The sequence below is a fragment of the Armigeres subalbatus genome, chromosome 1, assembly GCF_024139115.2.
Source record: "Armigeres subalbatus isolate Guangzhou_Male chromosome 1, GZ_Asu_2, whole genome shotgun sequence".
In the NCBI taxonomy this organism is placed as follows: Eukaryota; Metazoa; Arthropoda; class Insecta; order Diptera; family Culicidae; genus Armigeres; species Armigeres subalbatus.
The window spans coordinates 173,875,119-173,894,583 of record NC_085139.1 but is presented as its reverse complement, the minus strand read 5'-3'; the positions used below and the strand labels follow the sequence as shown (position 1 = coordinate 173,894,583).

At 38.0% G+C, this 19,465-nt stretch overlaps 1 protein-coding gene across 7 annotated transcripts in view; it reads left to right on the top strand.

The window, feature by feature from the left end:
- LOC134205537 (regulator of G-protein signaling 11-like) overlaps nt 1–19,465 on the top strand; it is a 177,296-nt gene that overhangs the window by 146,067 nt on the left and 11,764 nt on the right. For 6 of the 7 annotated variants that reach the window (XM_062680832.1, XM_062680831.1, XM_062680834.1 and 3 more), the window contains exons 5-9: nt 15,443–15,539; nt 15,606–16,515; nt 16,579–16,876; nt 16,941–17,101; nt 17,289–17,381. In XM_062680832.1, coding sequence (XP_062536816.1) covers nt 15,443–15,539; nt 15,606–16,515; nt 16,579–16,876; nt 16,941–17,101; nt 17,289–17,381 — 1,559 coding nt within the window. The remainder of the gene's footprint in view (nt 1–15,442; nt 15,540–15,605; nt 16,516–16,578; nt 16,877–16,940; nt 17,102–17,288; nt 17,382–19,465) is intronic. The other variant, XM_062680836.1, reaches the window with a different exon arrangement.

The window sequence follows — 19,465 nt, the reverse complement described above, 5'->3', positions numbered from 1 at the left end:
GTTTGGTTTGGTTTGGATTGGATTTGGTTTGGTTTGGTTGGTTTGGTTTGATTTGGATTGGTTTGGATCGGTTTGAATTTGATTTGATTGGTTTGGATTGATTCAGATTGGTTTGGATTGAATTTGGTTTGGTTTGGATTGGTTTGGTTGATTTGGTTGGTTTGGTTGGTTTGGATTGGTTTGGGTTTGGTTTGGATTGGTTGGATTGGTTTGGATTGGTTGGTTTGGTTGGTTTGATTGGTTTGGATTGGTTGGTTGGTTTGGATTGGTTGGATTGGTTGGTTGGTTTGGATTGGTTGGTTTGGTTGGTTTGGATTGGTTTGGATTGGTTTGGATTGGGATTTGGATTGGTTTGGTTGGATTGGTTTGGATTGGTTTGGTTGGTTTGGATTGGTTTGGATTGGTTTGGATTTGGTTGGTTTGGATTGGTTTGGGTTGGTTTGGATTGGTTTGGATTGGTTTGGGTTTGGTTTGGATTGGATTTTGGTTGGTTTGGAGATCCGGTTTGGATTGGTTTGGTTGGATGTGGTTGGTTTGGATTGGATTTGGGTTGGTTTGGATTTGGATTTGGATTTGGGATCAGGTCGATCAAGTCAGTGTCAGGAGTCAGGATCAGTCAAGATCGATCGATCAGGTCAGGTTCAGTCAGATCAGTCAGATCAGGTCAGTCAGATCAGAGTCAGGTCAGATCTGATCAGATCAGGTCGAGCGATCAGGATCAGTCAGTTCGGTGAGTCAGTCAGGTTCAGTCAATCAAATGGTCAGTTGGATCCAGAATCCGTTGGATTGATCAGGAATCAATCCAGGTTTGGGAGTTTGGTTGGATTTGGATTGGATTTGGTTAGTTTGGATTGGATTTGGTTGGTTTGGTTGGATTTGGGATGGATTTGGATTGGATTTGGATTGGATTTGGATTGGATTTGGATTGGATTTGGATTGGATTTGGATTGGATTTGGATTGGATTTGGATTGGATGACCTGACATGATTGTTTGTTGTTGTTTTTGTTGATTAAAACTATTTTTTAGAAGTATAGTAATAAAAAAACCTGTCGGGAATAAAAAAAAATATCTCATTTTACACTATAGTGATAATATCAAAACGCAAATCTTTTTTAAATTATACTTTTTGAATAGCTTTTCCATCGATCGTGTAGCGTATCACCGTGGAATAATAACACATTTTGATTCTATGAAAAGTGTTAAAATTTGGTGAATATTTTGCAAAGTGAGGAGATAGTTGAGTCGAGTGACGAGTCATTAAAGAGGGCATTGATCTGTTATATGACCTGTTTATGTGATGTGTTAATATCTTTTTTTTGAAAGTCCTTGTGAGTAATAAACATGTTTGGTGTTATTAAACGTTTATGCTGCCTCGCAATCAAGGTGTTTTCCACATGTCTCTTCACAATCTCTATTTTCGAATGTTCGAATGAACACGCAGATACGCCACAAAATGTATACTACAATAGTTCTAATTAATGGACGCAGTAGTTCTAATTCCCCAACAAAAAAGGTTCTCTTACGGCTTCTCATCTCAAGCTGGGGTTGAAATCGACATTACCATCGTAATTTTTGCACAGACAGAATGACTCCGTTTTTTCGACAGACGTTATTGTCGTCTTTGTTACGGTCACCAGAGCCTCAAGTAAAAAACCAATTCCACGTTCTCTATTTTATTTTTTTACACTCCATCAGGCCTGTTTGGATTTAATCGTTTTTAAGTATCTTTAACCGGAGTTCCGGCAGTGTTCTACTATCGATTCTCCTATAGCTATATCGCCAGGCGATGATCATCAACAGCGTAACGCGGTAATTATCACATTCTGGTCGTCGGAAGCAAAACCGAAACCAACACTACATGGCCAACACCAGGATGATTTCCTGCCTGATACTAGTCTCAGTAATGGCGGCTAAAGTTTTGTCACAATAGCATATTTTAACATCATTAGTTATGAGGTGCAGTCCTTTGAGGTTTGTCCTATAGTGGTAAATAGTATAAATAAATTACCGAGGTGAGAACCTTCGTTTGGGATCGAGGACCTAGACATACTGGCTCTCTGACCCATATCCTCTTTTTATCTCGAGGGCTTCCCACTACTGCCCTGGACGAGTGAAGAAGTGCTCCACTGCGTTAGATCTCTTAATCATAATTGACAGTTTTTCCTCGAAAATGTGTGTTCTAATTGTATCTTTATGTTAACAATAGATAGCCATTTTTTTCTTTTAACAAGATGATATTGAATCTAGAAAGCTTAATGACTTGACTGGCTGACTTTATTCAAATTATGCGAAATGATGTCTACCAAAATTGCATACAGCTTTTGTAAGATACTAGTATAACAATACTGTATTAAAATCTGTTATCTGCTTATGGGTATATCATCCTTATTTGCTAAGATAATTTGTTTTACCTGTACATATAAATAAAAATGAGTTGGGGTTTCCATTGCAGGAATTGAACTCATGAACGGGATAATCCAGGGGCCCTCCTTAGCCGTGCCGTAAGATGCGCGGCTACAAAGCAAGACCATCCTGAGGGTGGCTGGGTTCAATTACCGGTGCAATTTTTGGATTGGAAATTGTCTCGGCTTCCCTGGGCATAAAAGGATCATCGTGTTAGTCCCATGATATACGAATGCAAAAATGGCTTAGAAACCTCGCAGTTAATAACTATAGAAGTGCTTAACCCATTAACGCCCGAATTAACTCACTTTCATGATAATCACTTGATTTTTCAGGAACATCTCAACATATTAAAATAATAAACTTGAAATAATTGAATTGAAAATCTACGGTCACAACTTTTTTTAGCACGATGCCACGCAAATGAACTACAATTGTGTGCCTGACTTGAGAATGAATGAAGTAATTGAAAATTTTACTCGCTCTCTCTCTTTCTCTCTTTCTCTCTCTCCCTCTCGCTCTTTCTCTCTCTCCCTCTCACTCTTTCTCTCTCTCTGCCTCTCATTCTTTCTTTCTTTCTCTCTCGCTCTCACTCTTTCTCTCCCTCTCACTCTTTCTCTATCTCCCTCTCACTCTTTCTCTCTCTCACTCTTTCTCTCTCTCACTCTTTCTCTCTATCTCACTCTTTCTCTCTCACACTTTTTCTCTCTATCTCACTCTTTCTCTCTCACTCTTTATCTCTCTCACTCTTTCTCTCTCTCACTCTTTCTCTCTCTCACCCTTTCTCTCTCTCACTCTTTCTCTCTCTCACTCCTCCTCTCTTTCATTCTTTATCTCTCTCTCACTCTTTCTCTCTCACTCTCTCTCTTTCTCTTCTCTCTCAATCTTTCTCTTCCACTCTCTCTCGCTCTTTTCTCACTCTTTCTATCTCACTCTCTCACTCTTTCTTTCCCACTCTCTCACTCTTTCTCTTCTCTCTCTCACTCTTTCTTTTTCACTCTCTCACTCTTTCTCTCTCACTCTCTCACTCTTTCTCTCTCGCTCTTTATCTCTCTCTCTTTCTCTCTCGCTCTTTATCTCTCTCTCTTTCTCTCTCTCACTCTTTCTCTCTCTCACTCTTTCTCTCTGTCTCACTCTATCTCTCTCACACCCACTCTATCTCTCTCAACCCATTCTATCTCTCTCACTCATACTCTCCCTATCTCTCATCCTGCCTCCCCCACACTTTTCCCTACAACATTTGGTTACACATTGCCTGAAGGAGCAAATTCATTCATCGTCACATTCTTTTTTTTTGTGCGACGCACATAATTGAAAAGGTTCTAACAGCTCAACAACATTCAATCGGTACCTCCATAACGTCAACAAAATGATTTCGTGTATCCCTCCTTGAGCATGTTTACGATATCCGTCAATACGAATTAGTACGTGTATTGGCGAACTGGTGTCTATGTGTCTTTCGCCACTTTCGGTGGTTCACAACGAGTTTGTTTGTGGAAGGATCTTTAGATCTGTGCAGTGGATTTTTTTTCTTCATCCGGCCGGTGATACAGATTGATGTTCTATGCAAAAGAAGTTTGAATGCTCACTAGCGTCACCTCAAGCAAAAACTCAGAATTATTTCGATCAGTTGTTGAGCCGCCAAGATACTCTGAACATCTTTGCTGAAGACTCCATATACACTAACTAATCAGGTTCTTGAGATGCAGATTGATGTTTCTTGCAGAAGAAGTTTAGATGCTCACTAGCGCCACCTCATGCAAAAATTCAGAATTATTTCGATCGTTTCTTGAACTGGCAAGATGCTCTAAACAACTTTGCTGAAGACTTCATGTAGCTAACTAATCAGGTTCTTGAGATGCAGATTGATGTTTCATCCAGGAGAAGTTTGGATGCTAGCGCCACCTCGTACAAAAATTCAGAAATATTTGGATGAGTTCTTGAACAGCCAAAATACTCTGAACAACTTTGCTGAAGACTCCATGTAGCTAACTAGTCAGATTCTTGAGGTATAGAGTGATGCTGTTTGGACGTTCACTACTCATTACTTGATGTTTGTATGAAAAAGTTTAGCTTTCTATGTACGCTTACGCCACCTAACGAGTCAGTTCCGATTTAATTTGGTCAATGTTCACCATATGAAAAATATTAGTTCATAGAACAATATTGACGAAGACATGTATAACTTCAGAGCCAAAACTTCCCAACAGATATAAAAAATGTAACTGATCTATAAATCACTGGGCGCTAACGGGTTAATGAACACTAAGCTGCGAGGCGGCTCTGTCCCAGTATGGGGGTGTAATGCCAATAAGAAGAGGAAAAAGAAGACGGGATAACCGATATGCAAGATTTTTACACTAATTTATTGAGGTATCATTCACGTATGAAGCCTCTCTCATCAAGAATAGACACTGCAAAAGCGATGATTATTGCCGACGTCATGGGAGAAAGAATAGGCTTTCCGGTCATCTTGGAGCCGGAACAATATCACTGTGCAACCTCATTCTCTAAGAAACCAGCTAATGTTAAGACCACTCTACCGTCGCATAAAATCAGGGAATAATAGAGCAAGCAGAGAACTTTGAAACGTGTAGGGTTAAAGCAGGTATTTTCGTCTTTTCGTCATAGTCACAAAAACCAAAAAATCATTTTATATTTTAATTTTTAGATTAGTTGAAATTTGGATGATTGAAGTATCGCATTCATATTATTGCTTATGTCACTAATATTATCATTAGCTTGTAGATACATTTTATAATAAACAATAAACAATAAATACCTCAACTGAACTAAGATTTCATTATGCTCCAAGTAGGTAACTTAAGATTCTTTCACAAGAGAACTAACACAAATGCAAAATCAAAGGAGAACGGCAGCTAGCGTAAGATGCTCGTGCAGCAATCCACGCTCTAGATAATAACACGTAGCCTTTGATATTGCACATCCTGAACTTTGAGACCATTGACATTGCCTTGTTGACCCCCTCTCATGATGCTTCATCCTGTTATAACATTCATGTGTAGACCAGCGTACTGAAACGCCCCTTTTACTCGCTATATCGTCAGCCTTTTTCTCATGGGTTGACACTTCCTGTTTCTCTAATCCATTTTCTAGCGGGTGTAGTCATGAATACATTTTGGAAGCTCATGCAGGGTATCGGGAATTTTGTGTTCGTGTAGTAATTGCTATATCAGCCATAACGTTGTACTATTGTAAGATAATAACATGCCTACGATGGACACAATATTGAGTCAATGTTGTGAAAGGTTAATTTGATGATGTCAGGTTCCTGGCGACTCATACCCTGCATCAGGTGGGAAAATCTGCTCCACTGATTTTCCGAGCATGTACAAACAAATCAGAATATGTTCTTGATAGTGCTGAGAAGGTCGGAGGGCCAGGCAATGGTGAGTTTGGTATCATTGGGGGGAGGGAGAAAGTTAAATTGGCGATTGAGGAGAAAGTAAATCGGAGACGAACATGAGGGTATGTTACTGCAGTGCAAAGGGAAACAGCAAAAATAAAGGGGCAAGTAGGAAATAGCTATATGTGTTCAACGTTTTTAGTAACATACGCTTTAAATAGATTTTGCGTTGGGTGTTACTAAAAGGTTATATGTGCTATCTAGAACTGATTTTTTGTATGAGGCTATTCCAATTTTGCTTATGTATGTACTTGCGCCAAACATAATCACTTGTTTTTAAGGTAATAATGCACAACTAAGCATATGCGGTATTTCGAAAAATTTCGTTTCAGGTGGTTCGAAACGAAATTCCGCGGAATTTCGCGGAATTTGAGCACGGCGAAATCTGATTTCTTGATTTCGTTTCGTTTCGTAAAATTACAAAAATTTCGCTAGAAAAAACTAGCTTCTTACGAAATTTAACGGAATTCCGCGGAATTTCGAAACAAATTTAAACTTAAACCATACTTTATATTATCAAAAATTTTGGCTGCGCCGCTGAACATAATCGTAAAGTTGTTTTCAAAACTTTAGGTTATATAATATTCTTATTAACGCTTACTACATAACCTCATTCTTAATCGACAAATTCGTATGTAAAGCCTGTCCACGTTAAATTTCGGACACCCATCGTCCAACGCGATTTTTAAACATTTTTACCTAACACTGAGACGAACTATTTACATGACAGCTTAATCTCTTCGCTTTAACGCTGCTTTCAGCATGTTCTAACTCTCGTCCAAGTTGATGAAATGACGACAAATCATTTGAACATTATCTAACTGTCCGAAATTTAACGTGGACAGGCTTTAGTTTTCTTCTATATGAATGCGGAAACGATCATGTGGGTGCTGGTCATGGGACGGCAGCTAGTCCGGGAGAACGCGAAGTGAAAAAAATCTACCTCGCGTAGCAGAAATTTGATTAACCAGTGTGCAATCGATCGTGTTGATGCTGATCACGCCAACTAGTGTAGGAGAACGTAAAGTGATAAAACTAATGTCTGCATCGAAGAGCATAAAATTATTTAGTGCGGGATCGATCGTGTTGTAGAAGATTATTAAACGAAACACATTGATTTTGCGTTGGATTGATTTGAAACACAGTTTTCGTCTTCTTGTTTTCAACATAACTTCGTAATACATGTCTTGTCGCTCACCAAGGGGTTTCACAAGAATTACCTTCTCAACTAATCAACGATTCCTTTCCCGTAGCGCTCACGGAGATGCAGAGCATTCCTTGGTCTCTTATAACAATGATTGTCAACTATTTTTCCTCTCCTAATCCTAAATTGACTATAAGCACGTGACCAGCATCATTATTGGTCATGAATTGGAAACACCAAAGCAATTATACAATAAGAATAACTTTTTTGTATCCCAAGAATATTATTTAATTGGTGAGCTGTGCATATTTGCTGTTTCTCGGCCAATCATGATTAGCAACTACGATGTGTACAGTGAATCAAGCTAATAACCCGAGCAAAGCTTTAGACGAAACGATAACTCGTTTTGATGTTGTGAAATCTCCGAATATGATTACTTAATTTGATATCTTTTTTCTGTGACATCAAATCGAAAACTTTTCCTGCTATCGATGAGAGCAAATCGAAAACTAAATTTGATATTGGTTCTGATAACAAAATAAGTACACAGTTTGATGTCAGATCATACAATTTAGAAATCAACAGCAAAATGAGATCAAAATATGTAATCAATCATGATGATTCATATTTGAAAACAAATTATGTTTTCAACTTGATGTCAAAATCAAAATGTGTTTTCTATATGCTCTCATCATGTTTTCAGACTTTGCTCGGGACCCGAGCAAAGCTTGAGAGCAAATCGATAACTAATTTTGTTCTTGTGAAATCGCCTAATTTTGATAACTCAGGGTGATATTCTTTTGGTCGTTTTAACGGTTAAAAGATCAAAATCTACAGCAGAAAAATCTTACTGTGACATCAAATCGAAAACTATTCCTGCTATCGATGAGAGCAAATCGAAAACTGATTTTGATATTGGTTCCGATAACAAAATAAGTACACAGTTTGATGTCAGATTATACAATTTAGAAATCAACAGCAAAATGAGATCAAAATATGTAATCAGTCATGATGATTCATATTTGAAAACAAATTATGATTTCAATTTGATATCTATATCAGAATATGTTCTCTATATGCTGTCTGTATGTTTTCAGACTTTGCTCGGGGAAGCTCTTCTTTGACTATTTGCACAATATGTAAGTAGAGCCGTAGCGTGGACTGCTAGCGCCCTTGGCGAAACCATGATTTGGCGTCCTTTTTGATTATAAAAATGGGAAAATTTAACAACAATTTGACAATTTGAAATGCATGAACAGTAAAATTAGAAGGTTTAATGGTTTAAAGATGCTTTAAACATCATTCAATACTGTAAAGAGAACAAGAACTTCTGTTCCTGAAGTTCATTTGAATTGCAGGCAGTCCATCTAAGATTTGTTTCCATTTGGTGATACTTTTTTTGATTATTTCACAAGTTATTTAAGCGACCTTCTAGAGCCGTGCTGTAAGTTCATTAATAATGTTAAGGTTTTTTTCAGAGCCTACGCACTGCTGGGTCTAGTTGGGTCAATAAAAAACAGCTCTGAAATGCGTCGGTCGATTAGCGGAATCGTTATCGGACCTATTCGCGTCAAGGAAAATCCGATTCTGGAGTGGGTCTGACGGTGTTTTGAAACCACTTCTGGATCTAACAGAGTTAATGAAATTTCACTCTGGGGTGAGATGGTTGAAGGTCAGAGTTTCTACCGGATCTAGTCGAATCAGGGAAAACCATATTTTGGAGTTGGTTTGTTGGTGGCCGGGAGTTGCCATTGAACCTATTTGGATCAAGTAAAATGTAGCTTTGGACCACTGAACCCCCCAGTTAGGACAAATTAAATCAAAAATAACTGTATGGTGTGTAGATTGGTTGGTGGTCGAATTCGCCAACGGATCTGTTTTGATCAAGGAAAATTCAACTCAGGACAAAAAAAACAAAAACCGGGAACTATAAATTACACAAAAATCCATACCACTACTTCCGGTTCTTATAACAAAAGGCACTTCTAAATTTTGTCAATCGGTTTATTATGAATGTAACCTTTTAAAGATGTCCACTTAAAAAAGCTGAATAAATTCGAACCAATGAATTTGAGTGTGAATTGTCCTTTTTTTAGTTAATTAAGTTATTTATATATCTCATATATTGTATAGTGTCCTACAGGGTTACCCAATAATCGGACCACAATACAATAAAGTTTTAAAGCTTAGCAAAGCTGCTAGTTTCAAATAATCCTTTTGAATTGCGAAAGCTCCATAAAAATATCCACTTCGTTGTAGCCCTCGTTGTAAGTCTGGCATAAACGAGAAAGAGGTGCAGCTTTTCCCAGGTTTGTCCTTGATCTAGGGATGTAGAATAGATCCAACTGACGTAGACCATGCGTGGGAAACCAAAACTGGAGGTCACTAGTAATGCTGCAGTGAATAGATTAATGTACAAGTCCATGAAGCGTAGACACATCAAGGATGCGCCGAGTTAATGATGTGATCTTCATGCGACTTATTCTTCTCTGATATGGTTCATAAGGATAATAGAATTTTCTATACAAAAACGCTTAAATGTATGCTGCACTGCTTCAATAAGTTCTACATTTCGCGAATAGTCACTGCTATCAAACATTATTTCTCCGGAAATCCCTCGGTGGCCCTAATATGTAATAGCTAAAATTTTAACTAATCCGATGCACACAATGTTGATAATCAAAATCCAATATTATATTTTTGTTTTTCTCTTTTTTCTACTGACCTCTTGTAACCGGTTTCAGAAGTCCTTGAGAAATCGGATTAGCAGTCAAAACTAAAACAAATCCATATAACATGTTGATGTGGAAAAAAGGCAGTATTTTTGGCTTGCTCTAGATTATTCCACATATCTCTTACTTGTCATAAGACATATCTCTACCATTGTACCAATCCTAAACTAAATAAATTTGTCTTTTGCTTATAGCGTAATCCTTGATTACGGCGCCCCCTAAAGACTGGCGCCCTTGACGGAGGCCAACCTGGCCAACCGCACGCTACGGCGCTGTATGTAAGGAACATTGAAGATTTGTGGGCATTTCTAGATCTTCGCATGGAATTTGCAAAAATAAAATTCAGAACGGGTTGAAAGATCATTAAAATTACTTGAGATTGCTTTCAGCTTATACTGACCATAACAGCTATTCTCATATGTCAAGAACACACAGACAATAGCTCGGTTTGTCGAGCTGATTGTATATAAGACTATGGGTCTGTTAAATTCAATCGGAAATACATATCTTCGTACATTTTAGAAAGGTGCACAGAATTCTTCTAGTGAGCAAATGTATGCTAAATGTGTAGACGAAGAATAAGAAGGAATACATTTTGGCTGATACGCTCTTTCAAATGTTGGTCTAGTATTATCAATTCTCTATCTGCGTATACGCCTGGCAGACGTGGATACATAATTGAGTATCCCGATAAATAAAAAAATAAATCTACGCATTCATTTTCTAATTTTGACTAAGTCAGTACTTAGTCCACGCTGACAAGACAATATAAAGTATGCTTTAGCATAATTACATAATTCTTAAGTGAACTAAGGTTTTAAACGAAATTTGAATTCGTATATGAAAAATCTCACAATTTCTTTATTTTTATATACTTACTGATATAAAACTGATATAAAATTGATCAGATTCGGGAACACACGCTCCACGATGAATTTCTTTGAAAGCGGCACAAATGCTGTGGTATTGTCTTATCGCCAATGGTATATACGGCGAGAATGTGGCGATTTATCACAGATTTCCTTTTCTGTTATTGTGACTCTTTTGGTCGCAAAACAGTTATTCGACTTCGAAAAAGTGAAATCAGAATTGCGTACATAATGTTAAAACAATTTAATAAAAATTCCGCGAAAAAAAAACTAAAAATTTCGTTTCGTTTCGAAAAATTTCGAATTAAATTAAACCTTGATTTCGTATCGTTTCGAAATATCGAAAGAAATCTTTATTTCGTTTCGTTTCGATCCGAATTAACATAGACATTTTAAATTTCTTTTCGTTCCGTTTCGTTAGGAAAAAGTGTGTTATCGCATACACTTATGCACAACCGATTTGCTCTCAATAAATTACATTCCACTAGGAAGCCTATCAACATTGCGTCCAAATGATTCATTAATCAAATGCTCGTAACTCTGAATACCGCTTAAAAATGTAATATCAGATTTATCAACCTACTTCTAATATCGCATTGATTCTTTCAATAGGAATAAATGAGTTTGTTACATTTATAAACCAAACTTGAAAGCTAGAACACCTAAAGAGTGAAATTTTTTGATACATGTGTGGAGCATGTCATTCAATGACTTCCTTATTATTATAATTTGTGATCTCTAAATGCAGTATAGTGGATTTTTTTAATTCCCTCTCCACAACCATAATAAACTGTTTTTCCTTTGTTACAAAATATGCAGAGAGTGTTCAATCTGATCACTTCATAATAGGGGAACTGGGGGTAGGACGCCCACGTTAAGGAAAATGCCATTTTTATCAATGAAAACCACCATTTCAGCCAGTTTTCATCAGCGCATACTGAAGAACAGCATATCTGCGACTGACTACCGATAACAGATATCTAATTGTCCATTTTATTGCACAGAAATTTGATTTTTTAAAAGCACCCGAAAAAAAATGATTTTGAAACCATGCGGGGTGAGATGCGCCAGTGGATGGGTTAAAACGCGCATGTGCTTATCGTACTGATTTTCATTTTAATTGCCTACATTAAGGCAATTAACCGAATGTTTCAGCTGTTTCGGTCATACGAAATGAGCATGGGCGTAATGCCCCACACCGACCTCAGAAGTTTGAAGGCCCATAAAATCGTTTTAAAACCATTTTTGACGACGATTTCGTGTGGAACATAAAGAACACGAGTAAGCAGCATGGCTCATGGCTCAATTATTAATTTATCAATGTATAACAGCGACAGAAAGACTAAATTCCACCGAGCTAGAATTGCATCAAAACACGCAAAAATCGTTTTTTCGAGTTTTTCATGTATAACTAGAGAAAAATCATGAAATATATGTATCCAATGGCAATATTTTTCATTGCTTTATCGTATAGACTATTGAAAATAATCAAAATGGGGATATTAAACCTTATTCAGGGGTGGCGCGTTTTAACCCCTATGGGCGTGCTACCCCCACTTCCCCTACATATTTTTATTTCTCTATCAACCATCCTGGAACGTGCTCTATCGTTGTGTATAGTTGATGGCCTGGTAGCACCTGTAGCCGGTATCAACCGAGTCAGTTGAACTCGCATTTCCCACCATTAACGACCGAGTGTCTGATAATTTGATTTTATCATCGCCGATTGTGCGTGTGGTACGTGTGTGAATGATAGCACAAATCTAGCTTTGCGTCAATCAATTTCGCTGGGTTTCAATTTTTATACTATTGTGTTACAATGATGGTTGTCCTTTGGAAATGGCCTACGTATTGCGAGAAACATTGAAAATCCTGATTTATTATAGTTTGGGTATGGTTTACCATTATCTTAATGCTTTTCTAAAATACTTATTTTTAAATAACACAATAGGGGAAAGTCTCCGGTAGTGGGCCTTTGCTCAAGTCAATATTGCACAGACATATTTTGAGCAATGATATGGAAATGCTAATATCATCTTCCAAACTCAAACGTACATGTTCATGATAGAATTAGAGGCGAAAGTATAGAATTGATAGTTCCATTAGGATACGGCAGGCATGAAGAATGTTTTTATAGAAGTCGATTTGAAAGCGAGGGGAGGGCAATATTTGTGATGGCACATATCGCACGACCTTCCTTCTGCCAAACTCCCATATGAAGGGGGAGGGAAGAATATCAGTGTGGAAGCTGATATATCTCCACTGGCTGGCCATGTGGAATATGACCAACATGTATTGTTATTCATTTTCTGTTGAAGAGCTCGATGAGTACTTTGGCATTGGCTCTGATTATGTGTGCTGTCAAACTATAAGCTTGACATTATTGAGATTTGGCGTAACTGTCAACATCGCCATGAGCTTTTTTAATATTAAAACATCGATAAATTTTTCTCATTTCCACACGTTCTCGAGGATTCTGAACCAGTGTGCGATGTATTCCAACAAACAACAAGGATTGATTCTTTATTCATTGGCTACACTACCCGGGTAGAAGAAAATAGCAAAAGAAAAACAAATTTAACCATTCATTAATGAAAAAATTTGAATATTAGTTTGTTTGATATAGTTGCTAAAATAACTAAAATAATAGCAGAAATTGTTCGAGAGAATAACTCAAAAATAACTCATTCTTATGCAAAAAATGTAAGCATCTTGTTATTGTAATTCTAATGTTTGTACGAGATTCTAATAATTTTGCATATATGCCCAGAGAAACAAAAAAATAATAATAATAAAAAAAATTTGAAAAAAAAATTATACAGATTCCGGTATTTAGGCATCCCATTTGTTGTACAAATAAACAAAGTAAAATTTCCCGTAGCAAAGCATAACTATACCAATGGAAAAGGGTTCTACCTACCAATCAATTATAAAGCCCATTATATAAAAGAAAAAATATCAGCGTGGAAGCCAGTAGAGAATCTCTACTGGCTTCCACACTGATATTCTTCCCTCTCCCTTCATACGGAAGTTTGGCAGAAGGAACGTCGTGCGATTTAAACCATCACAAATATGCCCTCCGCTCGCTTTCAAATCGATTTCTATAAAACATTCTTAATGCCTGCCGTATCCTAACGGAACTATCTAATCTAGACTTTCACCTCTAACTCTATAATGAACATGTACGTCTAAATTATTGTAAATAAAAACTCTAAGGAGTTTCCACGAGAAATTTTCCGGAGTTCTTCGGAAAACTCTTCAGAGTTCAAAATGTGGATATCAATGAAGAAAAAAATGGTAAACGGAAAATGGTTTGAAATTTGAATAGGGCATTCTTTGAAAATTGCGCAATTTTTTCTGAAATTCATATGGAACATACTTCGGAAATTCCACGAGGATTGAACTCTACAGAATTTCTGCGTGTAATTTGAATTTATTTACGAAACATCGGTATTTGAAGTTCTTTTTTTATTGGAATTTTAAGGGATTTAAAAGGATTTTTTTGTTTTGTTTTGTACGAGGAATTCTTTATATTATCAATCAGAAATTCTTTGGCACACCAAAAGTTATAAAACAGGAGGACTATTTAGGTCGTTTGACCCAAAAATCTTACGGTTGAAAGCCATTTGGCCGAACGTTAAGCCAAAAGTCATCTCGACGAATTTAATTTGGCCGAAATGAACGTTCGAGCGAAACGGTTATTAAATCGAAAACAGCTTAGCTGAAAATTTCATATGGCCAAAGCGTTTGCGTTAACAAGTCATTTGGCCTAAATGGTAGTTTGACCGAATAAGTCATCTGGCCAAAAATTACGTTCGACTGAAATGGTCGTTTAACAGAAAAGGCCAATTGATTGGAAGTGTCATTTGGCCGAACAGGTCATAGGCCGATAATGTCAGCCTCGGAAGCCTCCTTTCAAGAGGCTCGGAAGCCTCCTTTCAAGAGGCTCGGAAGCCTCCTTTCAAGAGGCTCGGAAGCTCCTTTCAAGAGGCTCGGAAGCCTCCTTTCAAGAGGCTCGGAAGCCTCCTTTCAAGAGGCTCGGAAGCCTCCTTTCAAGAGGCTCGGAAGCCTCCTTTCAAAAGGCTCGAAAGCCTCTTTTCATATTTCTTGAAGTATGGAAGTGGAATGTTGGAGTGAGCATCCAAGTAAGTCTCAAATTGTGTGAGTGCCTGTATGAATATAAGTACAGCCTATCGCCCAGAAGTAATGCTGGAAAGCTGTCCCGGGGGGAATTAGGGTTGGTGCCCAAGAAGAGTTTAGTTATTACGACCGGTCATGGCTGGGAGTCTCACACTTCGGTACACTGCCATGTGGTAGCTTGGCAACTACTACGCGTGTGCTGGGACAGTGCACAAAGCGTTACTCCTTGTGAACATGACTGTTGTCCTCGCTCGAACCATGATGAACAGTTGATTGGCAATATTAGTTTGAAAGCCTTATTGTTTACATATTTAACTTGTTCGAGTCTTTTCTTAAGAACATCTTAACATCTTAAAAATAGAGGCTTCGGTAATACTGCTCATTGAGTAATGGATGGAATAGGGTCTTAGGGAAAGGTGGAAGAGGCGTATTTATGAATCTTGTGGAGATGCCGAAAAGTTATGATTTGTATTGAACAGTTACGAGTTTTATGATTTTGTGAGATACTATCCCTTCAAGATTCTCAATTTTAGGCCAAACATTTATCTCCCGGTCGCCGCACTATTTTAGTATACAAACTTTGTAGATTGTATCTTGATTTGTTGTTTGGTAACATTTTGTGTGTCTTGTGTATGAAATACATAATAGCATATATGATAATAAACACATTAATTAAGTATGCTGATAAACAGTTTTCATAATATATTCTTATTTTAATACTTTCAGATGGAAGGATTGGTACGTGAAATGCAAGATCCAGAGTCGGGTGTTCCAGTTCGAAGTCAAAAACTCTTCCTCACCTCTATACCATCTGCATTCATGGGTATGTGAAGTGTACTACTTTTCCACACTAATATATTCTTACTTAAAACTTCTTAAATCCTCGCAGGGTACGATCTTATTGAATGGTTGATGGAACGACTGGTCATCGAGGAATCGGAAGCGCTGAACATAAGCAATCAACTGTGCATGCATGGTTATTTTTTCCCTGTTTCCGATTCCAAAACGCTGGTCGTTAAGGATGACTCCTCATTGTATCGCTTCCAAACACCATACTATTGGCCGTGGCAACAGAAGGCACCCGACAACATCGAATATGCAATCTATCTGACGAAGCGATCTTTGAGAAATAAGCAACGTCATGGCCTGGAGGATTACGAAGCTGAGGCAATGGCAAGTTTGCACAAAAATCTCAAAGGGAAGTGGGACTTCATAACCATGCAAGCGGAAGAGCAGGTGCGACTGGCCAAAGAACGAAAGAAAGGTGATAAGATCGTCGGAGATTCTCAGGAACGAGCATATTGGAGGGTTCATCGTCCTCCTCCCGGCCAATTCACTCCGTTGGAGTCATGCCCGATACCATCTCGTGATCGCCAAGGGAAACCTCGCAAGCGAACCGTCGATGATTGGCAGCGCGAGGCTGAGATTTTGAAGGCTTCACTTGGGCGGAACCGGGTGAAGATGTCGCAGGCATGTGAAAGTTTGGTATCGTACTTTGAAACATTTAGCGAGTACGATCCGATGATGCAGCCACCGCTTCCATCTAATCCGTGGGTCACCGAGGATGTGAGCTTCTGGCAGATGAACAACCCACTAGTTGACGTGCCAACTGAGAAACGAGTGAAGCGTTGGGGTATATCCATTGAAGAGGTTGTGTCTGATCCAACAGGACTGCAGGAGTTCACGGTGTATTTGAAAAAGGAATATTCTCATGAGAATATTCGTTTCTGGATGGCAGTTAATGATTTACGAAGGTCGTCGCATTCTCAGATATCGAGAAAAGTTAGGGACATTTATGAGTATGTATCAAATGTATTGTTTTTCTGATTTTGTTGATAGAGAAATTGTTTTCTAAATTGCAGAGAATTTCTTGAGCCTGGTGCTCCTTGCGAGATCAACATCGACGGTAAAACAATGGAGAAAGTTCATCAAGGTTTGAAAAATCCATCGAGATTCGCGTTTGACTCGGCTGCCGAGCATATTTACATGTTACTGTTGAAAAAAGATTGTTATCCTCGTTTCGTTCGATCGGAACACTATAAAAATCTGATGGCGAATGCAATACAACCATCGCACAAAAAGCGTTTCTTCGGATTTGGTGGTGGTGCGAAAAAGAAAGGATCAACAGCTACTCCTCCAAATCCTTCACTGCTATCACAGGTATGATGGTACACATTTTTAATTTTTGAAAAGCGAATATATGATGCCGAATATTTGCTTTTAGCCCTCTCAAGCATCAGGAGTGGTCAACAGTCTCTCCAGGCGGCGGGGAAGTGATCGAAGTTTGTCCGGATCGGCCCATGAGTTAGCTGTGTGTGGAGTGAAAGATAGTACTAAAGTGCCACATTCTCATAGCCAAAGCAACCTTAGCGACATCCCTTATAGGTAAGCCTGTAGATAAATGATAGGACATGTATGATGCGTAAGACATTGAAAGATGCGACGAAAATAAAAATTTGTCAAACAGTCAAACACAGTATATCATCGAGCTAGATGTGTGTATAATGCGCGTCGGGTAGAGCAGTGTTATCAGCTTCTTTTGAATTTATTTTCCGTTTATTTTTTCTCTTAGTGTCTCAATCTACAGAGGTGATATGCCATCCAGTGGCTATTGCGGACATGTGGGAACGGTTGAGCGAATCGACGATCAAAAAATTGGACAGCCGTAAGAATAGCTCCGGGCAATTTGGGCACCTTTTCCTCTTACTTTTACTAAATCACTGATTTGCTGTTACATTTGAATGGGCTCGTACTTGGACCCATTTGGAACTACCCGGACGATAGTGCTGTGCAGTGGTCTTCCCTTGTTTCGTACTCTTCCCCTGCTCATCACACACGCATAATGTTAATGCTTTGTTTTATATGTACACTTTGTTGCCATCCGCTTTTTGTTGCCCGATTAACGATACTTGTAAAATATTGTTGCTTTCTTGATGTTTTCTATTATTTCATAATAAATTTACGTAGAAACTTAGTTGAATATCTGTAACGGAGGTAATTGTTGCAATTATTTGTTAATACTTATCCAAGGTATTTCATGGTATTGACGATCTGTCCTTAGAATTACTCGTATTCCAATATTAGCCAATAACCCTAAATGATTAATTTGAAACTGACAAGAAATCCGTTTTATGTAATTCACAATTGTTATCCAACACTTGACAACTAAGGTAGATAAGTCTTACACACAAAGCTTATGGAATTTTTGGACAGGTTTTCACGGTACAGATTGTCATTATTCAATCGTTAGAAAGTTGCTGATTTTGAAACATTGAAAAACAGGTGCAGGAAACAGTTTGCATCCATCTCTAGTTCAATTCTTCAAAAAATTCTTCAATTAAAGCAATGATTATTTTATTTGCAGAGATAAACGGATATTTAAAAAAAAAACTTCCACGATATCGTTAAATAAAACTGATGAATTCCATAAAAGCCAAATGACCAAAGATAGTCATTACTTTTTCGGCAGTTCTTAAATTTCAAACGTACTACATATCTCGGATATTTGTTCAAAAGGACGTATGTGATTTTGTAAACAAAGATTCAAACTTCGATTTGTCAGATCTGATGGCAATATTATATACAAATATTGTTCACTCTTTAAATGTGTAATGAATCTTTAAATGTTTAATGAATCAACAAAACGATGACCCTTTAACACTAAAATGTGTAACAAACCAACAAAACGATGGCCCTTCACTATGCGATGAAATTTCACGGAGTGACAAACATGCATAATATCACTCACATCCCGCTTATAACACATCGCATGCCATACTTGGAATGCGTCAGTACAGGAGTTGATAAGCCATGTACAGGCTTGAAAAAACTCCTCACACTCGCTAGAGTCAAATAAAATCATCATCAGCAAAATGGTGCCTTCGCATCCTCACAATTGAGTGGAAGCGTAAAGAAGCAGAGGTACAAAAAAGCAGTGTGAGGAAGTGCAAAATAAAAACACATGTGAGTGAATCTTAGAGCCTGTTTTGAGTGTGAGTGTAAGTGAGTGACGCACCACAAGAACAAGAGGAACAGATAGACTCGCTCTTGTTTTGCGACGCACAAGCTCGGGTTTAATTATGCACAATTTTGTGAGTTTTGATGCTTATTTCTGCTCCTCAAAAAAACGCTTGCTCTTGCTTATTTTCTACTCGGCGAGGAGTTTTTGGCAAGCCTGATGTAATGTTTCTACTACGATAGTCACGTGTAGAAACAATAAATTATGGTTCACACTTACACCAGGAAACGCGACCCAAACAGCAATCAACAGCTTTCATGTTGGTCTGTCGATTGCACTATTCAAATTAATTCATGAAAAAAATGTTACTTAGGTCCTTTTGAAAAGTTAAGCGAGAAATCTGTCATACCAGTATGACCTATAGACACTATAGGTTCCATAGACGAGCTGAGGCGAAGGCGAGTGTAGCCAAGCAAACTGTCAGTTAGTCGTCTATGACGAGTTTAGTTTACTAAGCTCGTCTTAGACGGTTGAATATATTCCACTAAAAAGAGCTTAAAATATTTTTTCTGTCAGTTAGTGTAGCCACGTCACGATTGCAATCCAAGCAACGGAGTGTGTGACGTCAAATTCGCGTGGTACACTGTGAAAAAGTGGAAAAACACACCTAATTGAAATAACCCAACCGTGCATGCGCTCGTCTATGGAACCTATAGTATCTATCTATAGTATGACCGAGTGTATGTATCGGAATTTGGTTCTGTTTTCTGCAATCGATCACAAAATTCCTA